Genomic DNA, 14,285 nt, shown 5'->3' with positions numbered 1-14,285 from the left:
CTCCTGGGAAGGGCAGAAGCTGATTTAGAAACTACAGCGAATGAGGAAAGGGTTGGCACTAAAAGGCTGTCATAGACGCCAGATGCTTGGTAAAGTGAAGTGGGAGTGTGGGAGCTCATTTCAGGAAGGAGATAGGGGCTTTTCCTGGCATAGCAGGGCCCGGGAGTCCCCAGGAAGAGGCCATTTTCTTTATCTGGTACAGGCCTAGAGGGATGCAGCTGAGAGATAGTTCTAATAAGGCACTTGGAGAACATTTGGTGTGACAAGATACTTTGGTGGTACAAGTGAGGAAACTGAGTCCCAAAGAGGGGGTAGGGCTTTCCCAGGATACCAGGTGGTATTATGGAGGGAGTGAGGGCAGGAGTCCAGATCTCATGAACATACCAGTCCAGTCACTTGGAGTCAACATCATGGAAGTGCCTGGGCTGTGCAATGGAAGAGGGCACATATTCTCCTAGTTCCTTGCTGGCTCCTACCAACCTGAAGAGATGGGCCCTCTTTCAGCCTTCTGGAGCCACTTGTCACATTTAAGACACAGTGGGAAGGAACAGTGAGAGCTGGACAGCTGCAGTAAACTACCAGAGAGAGTGATACTATCCCATGGTCACACAATAAATGCACAGTAAAGCAGGAGCTTGTCCACATGGTCTGCATCTTCCTAGCCCCAGAAGGGCCTCCTGAAACACCAGTCTTTCCAGCCCAGACTAAGAGTGCCAAAAAGGGGTACAGGCATTAAGAAATCTGGACTATCTCTATGCTGCCCCACCCCAACTCTTCCTACCTCCTGCCCTACAGACATCCAGGTCTCTGCAGATGAGCCTGGAACTTCTAAAAATCCTTCAGAATGGATCACCTACATTTCCCACAGAGTAAAAGTCTATGCTTTTCATTCTTCACTGAATTCCTGCCTTTCCTATAAAACCTAGCTCAGAGGCACAGAAAATGACCATGTGCAAAGCCACAAAGGAGGTCATATCAAATTCCAAGGAATCTCGTAGACCAAGATCTCTGACCACAAGGCAATGTAAGGAGAAGTAAACAAGAAATACATAAACCTTCTTAGGTTGGGAAACTAAAATCCTACTTCTAAAGCACCCAAGAGTTAGAGGAAATTGTAGTTGGCGTTTGTAAAATATTTAGAACAGAATGATAAGAAAAGCACAAGCAGTTTCTAAGTCATTTCCTCTGTGAACTCACCCCTGACCCAACACTGTTTCTCCAGATGACTTTCTACCCTCCTCCCAGCTGTGTCCAGGGGCTGACCTCTGGGCTGTGGCAACAGGTTCTCTTATCCTTGGCTTTTAATAGAACTCAGTTATGGGGAACTTGGCCAAAGATGAGAGGAAAATCAGAGGGAAATAAGGCCCTTATTGGCCTGTAGTCTTTGCCTTGATTGCTGTGAGCTGGGCCACAGAGCTTGCTATAGCCTTCTCACACCTCCCGTTCCTGGTGTACCTCAGCCAAGGGTAGGTGAAAGCTGCCTCACTGGTGAGATAGTCTCTACATGGCTTCCGTACAACTAACTATACCTGTATGCAGTGCCACTATTAAACTCCCCTCAAAACACTCAGGGTGCTCTGTTTCCTGTGGATTTCCCCACTCTTGCCTGGCGTTGGGCCATCAGTGCATTATGCTGTGTCATCATCTTGATCTCAGTGCACTGTTACACTCAACAAAAATGCATTGGTTATTATACCAGATCAAATGCAGCAAATATTTTACATATTGATGGAATTCAATATGTAAGAGTTTATAGGAAATTTGAGACAGATTAAGACTTGGGCACAAAAACAATAGAGAATTTTATGCTGGAGCAGAAATAAGTCAAAGAATGAATCCTCAGTTCTACCCTAAAACTCTTAAGGCTCTAAATGTGTTCTCATGCTACTGAGAAAGCAGGCCCAGGCCCAGACCCAGGGAATCCCGATGGGGCAGTTGTGCCATGGTTTAAGACCACCTATGGCTCCAGTGGTTCCCCAGTCGCACCTGTTCACCATCCTCTTCCTCCAAGGTGACTTCAGCAGCCCAGTGGCCTGCCTCGGCTTTCTGTCTTAGTTACTTCTCATGCTGTGCCAATGTACTCAGGAAAAGCCATTTTGTTTTGGCTCATGGTTTGAGAGCGTAGTCTACCATGACCGGGGGAAGTATGGCAGGGAGATCAGCTCTAAGCTGGGGCAGCAGGACCAGGAGGCAGCTGGTCAGGAAACAGGTGGGTACCGAATGCTTTTTTTTTTTTTTCTTTTAGTTTAGCCCAGGATTCTAGCCCATGTGGCTGGAAGGACCCACATTTGGGGAGTGTCAACCTCCTCAGTTGGACACAAACACACGCCCCCAGAGATGGGTCTCCTCGGCACTTCTGAAGCCAGTGAAGTTAGCAACAAAGATTAACTGAAACACCCACCTAGTCTAGAAAGCCTTCAATTTTCCCCCACCCCAGACAGAGCCTGCAGCCTGGTTCCTGGGGCCAAGCCGTGGAATGCACTGGGCACTGACACCTGATTCCAGGGGAGGAGGAATCTAGGTAGAAGAGTGGGCAACGCTTATCAAAGATTTGAGACCGGTTGGAAAGGGCTAGGAGAGAAGCCATTCTGAAGAACGACGGGGACGACGGTTTGGAAATAGAAAATGGGGTGACTGGGTAGTTTGAGAATCTAAACAACCAGGAAATCAAGTTTCCAGCCAGTGTGGGGAAAGGGAGGTCTTTGAACGTTCTCCGGGCCTGAGTGTGGAGGAGTCGGTCGCCCCAGTCCATGACTCCCACCAGCCATTCATTCACTAATTCATTTCTTTAGGGTTGCTTGCCTGCTTGCTTGCCTGCCTGCCTGCCTGCTGACCTGCTTGCTTGGTTAGGGAGAGGATCTCACTGTGTAGCCCTGGGTAGCTTGGAACTCACAGAGATCTGCCTGCCTCTGCTTCCCTGGTTGCTGGGAGTAAATACGTGCGCCATCCATCACCAGCAGCCTCCAGTGGTAGGTTCTGAGCGCTGTGTGTGGCGGTGGGTCAAGCAGCTAGGAACCCTTACTGAGTTCCGAGGTAAGTGAAGCTCAGATGGCTGCAGGAGGGCTGGGAAACCACTCAAACCACGGCCTTTTAGTTTCTGCTTCAGGCGGAAGCTGGGCCTGTTCCCATTCTACAGCTTAGCAATCTGGGGCTGCGTCCTTAGGGAATAGGCAGACGGTCCCTTGGGGCGACCGCTCAGTTAGTTCTTTGCCCTCGGGTTGACTGCGAGCCCGACCGACTTCCCATTTCCCGGAAAGGCTGGAGAGAAGTCCCGGGACGCGGGAGTCCCTTTCCCCGCCCCTCCCCGCCCCGTGGCCGCGGCGTGGCTGAGCTCGGGGCGGAGCTGGCGTCTCCTCGCGGCGGGGCGGCGGGACGGCGGCCGCGGCCGGGAGCAGACGGGCGGCCAAGCGCAGACGGGCGGCCAGGCGCTGAGACCAGCCCCGCGGGATCCCGGGCAGGAGGATGACCCAGCGCGCGGCGGTGGAGGGCGCAGAGACTCGGAGCTGTCCGCCTAGCCTGAGCGCGTGAGTGAGCGCAGCGACTCCGCGCCCCCCGAGGCCCGGCCCAGCTTCCACTTTCAGTTCTTCTGGGTCCTCGCGTGGCACCTCCTGGAAGCGACCCGGGTCCGAAAGCAGGCTGGCCACAGTCCTCGGCCCGGGGTGCGAGGCTCGCAGCGCCGGGAGTCTGGGGTGGGGGAGGCGGTGGCGGTGGCTGGTGGGGGGGTGGGCGTGTCTTTCAGGAGCGGAAATGTCAGGCTAGCTCCTCTGGGTCCTAGGACCTGTTTGGCCTTAACAGCTGAAGATCAGGAGAGGCTCTTGGGACTCCAGGGAGGTGGGGGTGGGTCTGGCTGGACAAGAGCTATGTCTTTCGCTTCCACTTTTCCCTTAGAATCTCAAACTTAGATCTTGTCCCTCAAGGCATACCAGACTAGATTCTGAGTTCAAACTGGGGCCATCTTCTGGCTGTTCCCTAGCCAGGCCAAGGGAGGGGCAGGTGTGTCCCTGGCAGGGGGGTAGGAAGTTAGATTGGGAAGATTAGATGTTGGTCACGGAGTGAGCAAACCACTGGTTCCCCGACCCAGTAATTAAAATGGAGGGTCCATGGGGAAGGGGAATAGAGGCTCTGTGAGAAACAGTCTCAACGTGATGGCATGAGGCTGGGGAGAACACCAGGAACAGACATAGCAAGGGGGACTGCCTTCTTAACTTAGCTCCCATACTCACCTCCAAGTTCACTCTTTCTAGTAAAGTCCTGGGCCTTAAGGAGGTGGGGCATCTGGACTCCCTTCCTCCCGGCTTATCTACACCAGGCCAGTGGCCAGGCAGGGTAGGAAGAGGGTCCTTTGTACCTTGTTATAGGCTGAGTCCCTCTTTAAGCCAATCCCCTGCATCCTACAACTTGCTATGCAAAGTCAGGCTCTTCAAATCCTCTTTAGTTTCCCCATCTATTCCTGTGGGATGTGCCACTTGATTTCTCAGAGTTATTTCAACTTGAAGACTTTTATTCCTGTGTGTGTGTGTGTGTGTGTGTGTGTGGTGTGTGTGTGTGTTATTGTGGGTATGTGAGGTTGGGCATGAAGGTTTGGAGGCCCAGAGTTGTATCAGTTGTCTTTTTCCATCACCTTTCACTTCATTTATTGAGGCAAGGTCTGTTTTTTTAATTAATTACATTTATTGATATGTGTGCATATAGATACACACACAAACACACTTATGTGTGTACCACAGTGCACATGTGGAGGTCAAAGACAGTTTGTGGGAGTGTTCTCCTTCTACCATGCTGGTCCCAGAAATCAAACTCAGACAAGCAAGTTTACCCATTGAAACATCTCACCAGCAAGGTGAGGTCTTGCTGAACCTGGGGCTTCCCAAGCCTGGCAAGTCCAGCTAGCCAGCTTGCCCCAGGGATGCCCTGCCTCTGACTCCTGAGTGCTAGGGTTACAGGAGGCTGCCACACCAGGATTTCTATGGGTTCTGGGGATCCGAACTGGTCCTCCTCATGCTTGCACTGCAGTCGCTTTAAACTCTAAGACTCTTTGAGTCTGAGCTTTTCCTAAAGCCTGGCCACCAGCTTTGTACCAGTCCTGACTTGATCTGGAGAGGGGTAGGGACAGAAGCGATCAGAGAGCAGCCACCACACAAGGCTGAGATAGGCCTGCGGCAGGAGGTGGTGTTCAGTGGGACGAGAAATCAGGAGAGTAAGGACATGCTCCGGGATCAAAGAACAGCCTAGGGTGGCTGCTGGAGAGAGGTGGGGCAGGAGAGGTGGGAGTGAGAGTCTGTAGCACCAGTAATGGGGAGGGCAAGCACAGGTGGAGGATCCAGACGCCCCACTGATGGCAGTGAGTGATTCTGGAAGCCCTGCCCCAGGCAGAGCCTAAAAGAGAGAGAAGAACTGAAGTATACCGAGCTTTCACTCAGGAAGTCAGATCCCAGCCTGGCATTTCTTTGGGAAGAAGTTATGGGGTGGGGGTGGGGGAGCCGAATAAATGGAAGGGCCTTCCACATCTTCAAGCGTCTTCCAAGAGGTCAGGAGCTCACTGTTCTCCAAACTGCTCATTTTTCCTGGTTTTTTCATTCTGTCTGCCTGCTGTGATCAAGAGGGAAAACTCCTGTTCCAAACATTTCTTTCTTTGATTTGTTGCCAGAAGTAACATTCCTCTGTGCTCCATGCCTTTGGTCATACTGATCACCTTATTCCCACCCTCTCTTCCCCAATCCTGCCACAGCAGTTATCAAAGAGATAGGAAACTGCTTCAAAGTCAGGCCAGTCTGAGGTGAAGGATAAGCTTCGTCTGCTGCTGTCTCAAGCCTCATTCAGTTTGGAGCTAGGCTCAGGGCTCAACTAAAAAGGTCAGAGTTCAGCATGGACCCCCAGGCTCAGCTTATACAGCTTAGTAGTGTAAGTCTGTGGTCAGGGTCTGTGCTTGATTTGTGGCTTTCCAGTTTGGGCAGTTGCCTGGATCTTTGTTCCCCAATAGCTCATATAGGGGAGATGAAATGCCTAAGATGATTAGAAACCTGACTATATCAGGGTGTTCAAGGATTTGCATGGGCTAAATCCATGGTGATGCAAGCAAGCCAGTTTTGAAGTACTGACCAGATCCCAGGACTCTCATGGATGCCCCCTGAAGTCTGTTCTGAGTCTGGGATCCTTCCATTTGCAAAGCAAACATCTAGAAGGTAACCAGCAGGATGGGCCTGGCTGCTCTCTCCCCAGCCTCTGGTGCCAGATGCATAGTAGACTTGCTGGAAATTCATGGAGGGTCAGGTGCAAGGGAAAGGCCAATGGCTCATGCAGGTTTAGGACTGACAGGTTGGCTTGGAGGAAAGGAACTCTAGCCTCTGTCACAGGAAGTGGTGCTCTTCTAGGCCTGCCACCCTCGCTTCCTGCGACCACACTTAAGGCCACCCAGCTGGCTGTGTGAGGGCCCTTTCCTCTTTCAGTGTAAAGAAAAAAGAAAAGGACATTTTCAATAGAAAAGTCCCTTCTGCTCCCTGGGAATCCCCGGTGGCCGGATGGAGTTCGGGATATCCCAGAGGAAATCAGGGCCCACCCCCTTCACCCTTAGCTCTATGCAACAAGGCTCTCTCACTACACAGCTGGCCTATCGGGCTACCAGAGAACATCTTGTCTGGGGTCCCTGTTCCCTGGTGGGCCTGCAGAAACCTCTGTCACTTCTGTAATGGTCAGCAGTCCTGTAAGCACCTGTTTGGAGTCCAGGCCACACCCCCTGCAAGATTCAAAGAAAGCAGGGAGGAAAGTAAGCAAAATGAAAGGCATGTTGGGCTGCTGCAGGGGTGGGGTGGAGGGCTACAGTAGTCCACAAAAGATTAGGCAATGCGAGGGAGTGAGGGTTTCGTTGAGGTCAAGAAGTTGCCCTCAGGCTGAGAGCTGAGAGAAGAATGATGTGTTGGGAAGCTAAAGCCCACTTTATAAGACCCTGACCACCCACTTCCCCTTGTTCCTGTCAGGGCATCTTCAGGTCCCTGTGCCTAGACATCCAGTTCTATCTGCCTGGCCATGGCTCTGTGTCTGAAGCAGGTGTTTGCTAAGGATAAGACTTTCCGGCCCCGGAAGCGCTTCGAGCCTGGCACACAGCGCTTTGAGCTGTACAAGAAGGCACAAGCCTCACTCAAGTCCGGCCTGGACCTTCGGAGCGTGGTGAGGCTGCCACCTGGCGAGAGCATCGACGACTGGATCGCTGTGCACGTGGTGGACTTCTTCAACCGCATCAACCTCATCTACGGTACCATGGCCGAGCACTGCAGTGAGAGCAGCTGCCCAGTCATGGCTGGTGGGCCCCGCTATGAGTACCGCTGGCAGGATGAGCGCCAGTACCGAAGGCCTGCCAAGCTCTCGGCACCCCGCTATATGGCGTTGCTCATGGACTGGATTGAGGGCCTCATCAACGATGAGGATGTCTTTCCTACACGTGTTGGTGAGCACTGTCTGGCTGAAGAGTTAGCCTAGCTGGTAGGGTCATTCCCATATCGTAGAAGAGGGAATTGGTTAAGGCAGGATCAGACATTCAACAAGGACTATCTGACTCCCATTTGGGGCATCTCGTGTCCAAATCATAAGTGTCACCCTGCAGACTATTCCAACATGACCACAAATGCTGTTTCTCCACCTTCTTGGGCTGACCTGGCTTTCAGCCTCCTTCTAGTCCCCTGTGATCCTGACTCCAGGAAAGGGAAGGATTGGAAGCTGGATCTTCCCGAAAGGTGTCTTTTCCTCAGACTTGGTGTTCCATAGTCAGGTCCAGGCCATGAGGCCTTTTCTTATCTCAGCTGGACCTGGGAGGGTGAGGGTGGGGAGAGGAGATGAGTAACATCACCCTGGCCCAGGTTCCCCACCCGAGAGCTGAACTGTGTTCATCACAGAGGCCCCACCTGCAGCCTGGGTCCCAGCACCCACCTGGGCTGTAGAGATTCAAATGGGTGGGGTAGCTGGTCAAGCCCAGAGGGAAGAAGTCTGAATGCTGAGGGAAGCTGGGCACTGAGTCACAGGTTCAGGCACATGGCTCCTCCCAACCGTGGCTGCTATTTCCTGTGTACAAAACGTCCCTTCATTTTACACAGGAGGAAACTGAGGCCAGCAGTGGGAAAGCACACCGTTCTATGGTTCAGAACTAGAACTCAGGTGTTGTGGGGCCCTGGTGTCATAGTCTAGGAGGATAGGATAGGAATGTGGGGACAAGGCTGGGCTCTCAGAGAGGCAGAGTGCAAGCTCCAAAGAGCAGCGAGAAGGAAGGTATGTGGAGGTGTATGGACTAGGCCTCCATCTGATCCTGGCTTTTTTATTCCCTCTAGCCTACATCCCTGGATTTTGTGAGCCCTGGGTAAACTTTTAACTAGATGACTGGATGATTTTGTCATAGCGGAAAAGAGGGTGTAAGCCACAAGGATCTCTGCCCTGGATGTGGGGCTTGTGCACACACTCCTTTTCCCATGGTTCTCATGGCTTTTTCTGGCCAGGGAGGATCTGTACCATCTATTTCTGAGAGGTACTACTGTACAAAGAGGGACTGAATCCTGCCTCCAGTCTGTACTAATTAATAATTATGTGTCCTCAGGCAAGTGGCCTCACCTTTACACATTACCTGCATCTTATCATATCTAGAATGACTATCAGACCCATCAGCACAACTGTAAAAAGCAGGAGACAGAGGTACAAAGGGCCTACCAGCTCAGGGCTGGGCTCACTGAGGTTCTTAATGTTCTTTATGCTATTGGATATCTGAAGGAATGAGTGATATCTGAAGCAGTTCCTGAAGTGTTATTAGCATCGGGGTGGGGGTGGGGGCGCGTGAGCCAGCTGTGAGAAAAGTAAGCCGGGGAAATAAGGGTGTGGCTGGAGAGAGGAATCAGGATTGTCTCAGAAAGGCTTTGCTCCATCCGTGCTGGGATATTAAGACTTAACTCTGAAGGCCCACATTTTACAGAACTGGGCCCCATTGTCCAGGATAGGAGAAAGTGATGTGCACATTTCTGCAGCAGAGGTGCAGGTGTCTGGGGAGAGGCGAGGCCATAATTGTCACTGTAGTCTGAGGCAGACTGGCCCGTAACAAGCTTGCAAAGCCCTGGTTTAGGCAGTGGGAAATGTGAAGGCGATAAGTCTTAGAGCAAGGAGAAGACAAATTCAGATTTGTGCTTCATTGAAAAGGAAAGATGGGGGCTGGGGTTGGAGCTCAGTGGTGTGAGTGAATTCCTGGGTTCAGTCCCCAGCACTTCCTCCCACCTGGAAAAAAAAAAAAGAGTGTTGGGAAAAGCCAAACTGTTGCTCTGCCTTTCTGTAAGGGTCCTGTGCTGAGGAGGGGTGAGGGCACCCTGTGGGGAGGGGCAGAATTTTGATCCCTCTTCCACCCCTCTCCATCCCCAGGAGTTCCCTTCCCCAAGAACTTCCAGCAGGTCTGCACCAAGATCCTGACGCGCCTCTTCCGAGTCTTTGTCCATGTCTACATCCACCACTTTGACAGCATCCTCAGCATGGGGGCGGAGGCCCACGTCAACACCTGCTACAAGCACTTTTACTACTTCATCCAGGAGTTCAGCCTGGTGGACCAGAGGGAACTAGAGCCACTGGTAAGGCCGAGCGTCCACCACCCTCCGCTGCCAGCGCTCTCCCCTGAAAGTCCAGATCCGAAGGATCTGTGTGAAACTCCTATACGGGGGTGGAGAACGGAGAGGAGACAGGTCATTTAACAGTGGATTCTGTACTCTCATAGAGAATTCATGGGGATGTCAGTTTACAGATCCAGATTTGCTGCCATGGTTTGCAGCTGAGGTGGGGGTGGGGGGAGGTGTGTCGGGCTCCATGATTTCGCAAGGAGTTGCCCGCAGGCTTAGATGAAACTAACCCTTCCTTGCTTTGTGTCTCTACAGAGGGAGATGACAGAACGTATCTGTCACTGAGTCCACATCCGGATGTGGTTGCCTATCAGATGGACCATCTGAACACAGTGTGGCTGGGAGAGGGGACCCTTGGGAGCCTGTTGGTAGAGCAATCTAAAGGCCTGTAGGACACCTCTATATACCCAACACCTCTGGACTTCTCAGAGGTCTGTCTCTGTGTCCCCTGATGCATGGAGAAGGGAAGGCTTCAAGTGGGCAGCAGAAGGAAAGGAGGAGGTTAGCTTCTCACATTAAGTCCAGAATGGGGTACACTACCAGGATTCTGCTCTGACACTTCACCCTTTCACCCAACCGTCATAGTTCCCAAATCCATTTGGGGAACATGGGGTGGCTGAAGTGAGGGCAAGAAAATTATAAGAGAGTGAGTGCCTGTATCTGAGCAAGCAGGTGTGTGTGTGTGTGTGTGTTGATTATGGGATTTGTCTGAGGGATCCAGGTCCTTCCTGAACATGGTAGGCCCTCATGTTGGATGGATGGATGGATGGATGGATGGATGGATGGATGGATGGATGGATGGACAGGCTGAGAGTAAGTCCATGGTTATTATAGGAGTAATGACAGCTTAGTGACCCAACTCAACTCTGACCATATGTACAAGAGAACAAAAGGTGCATGTAGATGGAACTGTAGCTCTGAATCTCCTAGACTACCATTTTCCATCAATATGAGTCTCAGGCAGTTGAGTGGAGGTTAGAAACTACACAGCTTTGCCCTGAGTTTCTTAAGCCTCTGGCCTACCACCATGTGGGCTGATTTGTGCAGCCAAGGATGTCCGTGATTGTCTGTTCACTCATCTCTCTGCCTCCAGAGAGATCCTAATATCAGTAAGCCTCTGTGCTGGTCAGTGGTGGCACACGTCTTTAATCCAGGCACTTAGGATCTCTGAGTTTGAGGCCAGCCTAATCTACAGAGGGAGTTCCAGGACAGCCAGGACTAAACAAAACAAACAGTAAGCCTCTTAAGGGTTGGGATTGATCCACAATGTTCACAAAGGTCCCCTGGCTCTTGAACTTGGACTCAGGATACTTCAGGCTCGAACCCAGAATCTACTGACATGACTGAAGTCCAGCACAAAGTAGCCCTCCAAACCAAAGAGCTACTAGAATTGGGGAATCTGGAGTCTCAGGACACTAAGAACCATGTAACTGATGAAGACCTTCTCACCCTAAAAATACCTGCCTCCACCCAACCATCCAGCACATTCCAGCTTCTTAGATCTCCAAGCCCAGCTATCCAGAGAGACTGGGATGCTCAGGCAGTAGCCATGACTCAATACTGCCATCCTGAGCCCAGTGCACAGACTCACAGAGAGGGACACGGTGACAGAAACAGTTCCCTGCCTTTCCAGAGCCTCATCCTGAGAGGCCAGGATGGAGAACAAGAAGTCACAGAAGAATTTCATCTCTGTCTCTCACTCTGCAGAGGAGGAAACTGAAACCCGCATAAAAGCCAAAGCTCTCGACTTCAACTTGGGGGCCTGCTGATTGTGACACTGAGACCATAGGGGTTGTCAGACACTCTCCAGCAATGTCCGAGCAAGGATTTCTAGCCTGATGCCAGAGAGCCCCACCACCCCTGGGTTGACTCTTGGCTGCTGAGACAAACCTCTAAAACCAGGCCCCTCCTTATGGCTGAGGAAGTGTCTGCCCTCCAGAGAAACACCTGGGGCTCTCCAGACCAGCAGGACCTGAAACGTCTTTCTTTCTCTCTCTCTCTCTCTCTCTCTCTCTCTCTCTCTCTCTCTCTCTCTCTCTCTCTCTCCCAGTTCCAGAAAAGTCCCCAAGGGAATGCTGGCCTGCAGCTTTGGCAATGGTTCAGAACTGAGGAGAGTAGGAGATTCCCCTGAGTGGGCTGCAGAATATACTCTGAAATCTAGGCTGTGAAAAGGGATGATGGGGGGGGGGGAGGGAAATCTATTTTTGTGAGAAAAGGGAAGATTTTGCTATTTTTGGTAAAATAAAAGATGCAAACTAAAACAACCAACAGTGGGAGGCTGTGGTCTGGGTGCCACATGGGTCTTGGCAAATTGTAGGAGAGACTACCAGAGCGGGTTAAAAGAGACATTCTGTCCTAAGATCCTGGACTTTAAGGGCACAGTGATGACTGACCTAGCTCTCCAGTGTGAGGACACCCAAGTTCTCTTCGGGCTATGAATTCTAGACCAAACTAAGGAGCCTTGGGGAGGGGAGGGGAGGGCCATGCAGGCCCTTGCTTTCAAGGAACTCGGTTCTGAGGGGGGATCTTTCCTTGTAAAGGCACATGGCACTGACTATCCCCATTCATATCTGGGTGGTTTGGAGGAACCAAGTGCAGTGGGAAACACAGCCACAACCGCAATCACAGGACAGAAAGGCACTCTCAGAACTCAAAGTAGGGAAGGTGGGGCGGGTTTCAATCCAGAGGCTTTCATTTCCCCGTTAGACAGCCCCAACCACGTGCCACTCAGGAGTTAAAAGCAGCTTGGTTCTGAAGACTCGGCAAAGGCCCACCTAGAGTTCCTCCTATACCTGCGAAGGGGCCAGCAGGGACTCTGTGTGGGAGGCAGAGGCCTGAGCTCTAGCCCTAGCCAGCTCCCGAGGTCTCATGGCAAGTGCCTTCCCTCTCTGAAACACTTCCTGGTGGTAGGCTAGCAAGGTGGCTCAGTGGATAAAGGCACTTGCTACCCAAAAATTTTGCTGCTCCTTCTACTGTCCAGACCCCAGCATTCTAAAAAGTGTTTTCAAACCTGTTACAAACCATTATCTCTTCAGTCATTGGACAGTCCAAGTGTTAGCAACTCCATGTACTTTATGGAAGTAAGATTTAGATTTATCTCAAATTTGAGATGTCTGGAAATGTGTTAGGAAGCACATATGCACACACACACAGAGGACAGACACACACTTGCTTTGAGAGACTGAAGAGGGATGCTTAGAGGACAAAGAGGAAGAGATTTGACCTCAGGAATGAGAGAAAAGAGCAAAACCTACCAGGGCTTTGTTGTCTGGTTGGCTCAGGATCTGAATCAATCTTTGCGGCAGGGAACAGAAAATAATCTATCTTCTCCACCCTGGGGCAGAACATCCCCCATTGAGGAAATGATGCTGGATGACCTGTGGCTTTCATGACCTCTGCAGCCCCTTCTATGTCCCCTGCTGCTGTGGAATGTAGTGCGATGGGCCAGAAGAAGGTCTTACATGGTTTGGTCTCCTTCCTGAGAGACCCTAGAGCCTTTACCCGATGTTAGTTAACCACGGTTGCTGGGGGCGGGGGTTTATAAACACTGAGATATATGCCTGAGTGACTTGGGACAAGTTGGCTCTGAAGAGTTGGGGAATAGGCTAAAAAGGCCTGTGAAGACAGGAAGCTTGGTGGGCCTGGGAGGCTGTAAGTTGGACGAGAGTGAGATATCCAGCCTTTGTGTGGAACTCAAATCAGAAAGGGACCAAACACAAAAGCTTGGGAAAAGACAACCCTTTCCAGTCTTCACCCAGATTGGAAACCTAGCGAGGTCTTGAGTACTCCCACTTCCTCCCATCAGAGTTGAATACACAGAAGAGGGAGCGTGTGTTTTCGAGATGAGTGATGGGAAACTGAGGAGCTCTTTGAGCGTCTTGCTCGCCAGACCCTAACAACAATACTGAATGGGACAGGGATGTTTACTTCCCCACACAAAGGAAAACTGCGTCAGAACCTGAACGGAAGCCGAGCAGCAGTCCTGCCCTCCCAGGCACCTGCAGCCTGTGGAAGTGAGGCAGGGAGGCTGGTGGAGGCATTAGTCTAATTAATCGTAATTAATCTACTCTAATCTAAGCTAACATACACACACAGGGAGGAAGGAAAAGATCTTTAAGAACCTTTGTTTTAACTGGTGCAGTGGCACACGCCTTTAATCCCAGCCCTCGGGAGGCACCGGTGGGGAGAAGCTCTGTAAATTTGGGGCCAGCCTGGTCTACCTAGTGAGACTTTCTCAAAAAAAATCAAAACAAACAAGTTTTTAATTACTGGAAATTAATGTTTTATTCAAGTCCTTGTGAAATTCCGTATACACAGACCTATGTAGAAATTTGATAAGTCACACGTGGTGGTGTGAGTCTGTAATCACAGAACTCTGGAGACTGAGTAAGAAGAAAAACGAGTTTGAGGCCAGCCCCGGGTACAGAGCAAGGCCTTGTCTCAAAAATAAACTTTACTTAGCAGAGCTGCCCTCGGTCTGGCTCGCCGAAGAAACTATTGGCACCCGAGGTCTTCCTCTCGCTACTTGGGAGAAACACTCCGGACGCGCTGGCCAGCAGCAAGTTGCTGCCTCGCGGGTGCGCAGCGCCTGCGCAGTGTATTCGGCGTCCCCTCGCCACGTGTGGCCCTCAGGGCGCAGGCGTGACTCCACCC

At 51.4% G+C, this 14,285-nt stretch overlaps 1 protein-coding gene across 3 annotated transcripts; it reads left to right on the top strand.

Annotated features, from left to right (window-relative positions):
• The first annotated feature begins 3,339 nt into the window (after positions 1 to 3,339).
• Positions 3,340 to 11,897, top strand: Mob3c (MOB kinase activator 3C). Of its 3 annotated transcripts, none has more exons than XM_060379809.1 (4): positions 3,340 to 3,524; positions 6,986 to 7,441; positions 9,385 to 9,587; positions 9,888 to 11,897. In XM_060379809.1, the coding sequence occupies exons 2-4, from the start codon at positions 7,024 to 7,026 to the stop codon at positions 9,915 to 9,917; spliced, it is 651 nt and encodes a 216-aa protein (XP_060235792.1). In that variant the 5' UTR covers positions 3,340 to 3,524; positions 6,986 to 7,023; the 3' UTR covers positions 9,918 to 11,897. The 3 variants fall into 3 exon arrangements, with proteins under 3 accessions (XP_060235792.1, XP_021515131.1, XP_021515130.1); XM_021659456.2 differs by having other exon boundaries at positions 3,340 to 3,659; positions 6,975 to 7,441; XM_021659455.2 differs by having other exon boundaries at positions 3,341 to 3,524; positions 6,975 to 7,441.
• Positions 11,898 to 14,285: the final 2,388 nt, after the last annotated feature.

This window comes from Meriones unguiculatus, chromosome 3 (genome assembly GCF_030254825.1).
Source record: "Meriones unguiculatus strain TT.TT164.6M chromosome 3, Bangor_MerUng_6.1, whole genome shotgun sequence".
In the NCBI taxonomy this organism is placed as follows: domain Eukaryota; kingdom Metazoa; phylum Chordata; class Mammalia; order Rodentia; family Muridae; genus Meriones; species Meriones unguiculatus.
This window is presented reverse-complemented; position numbering and strand designations above follow the sequence as displayed.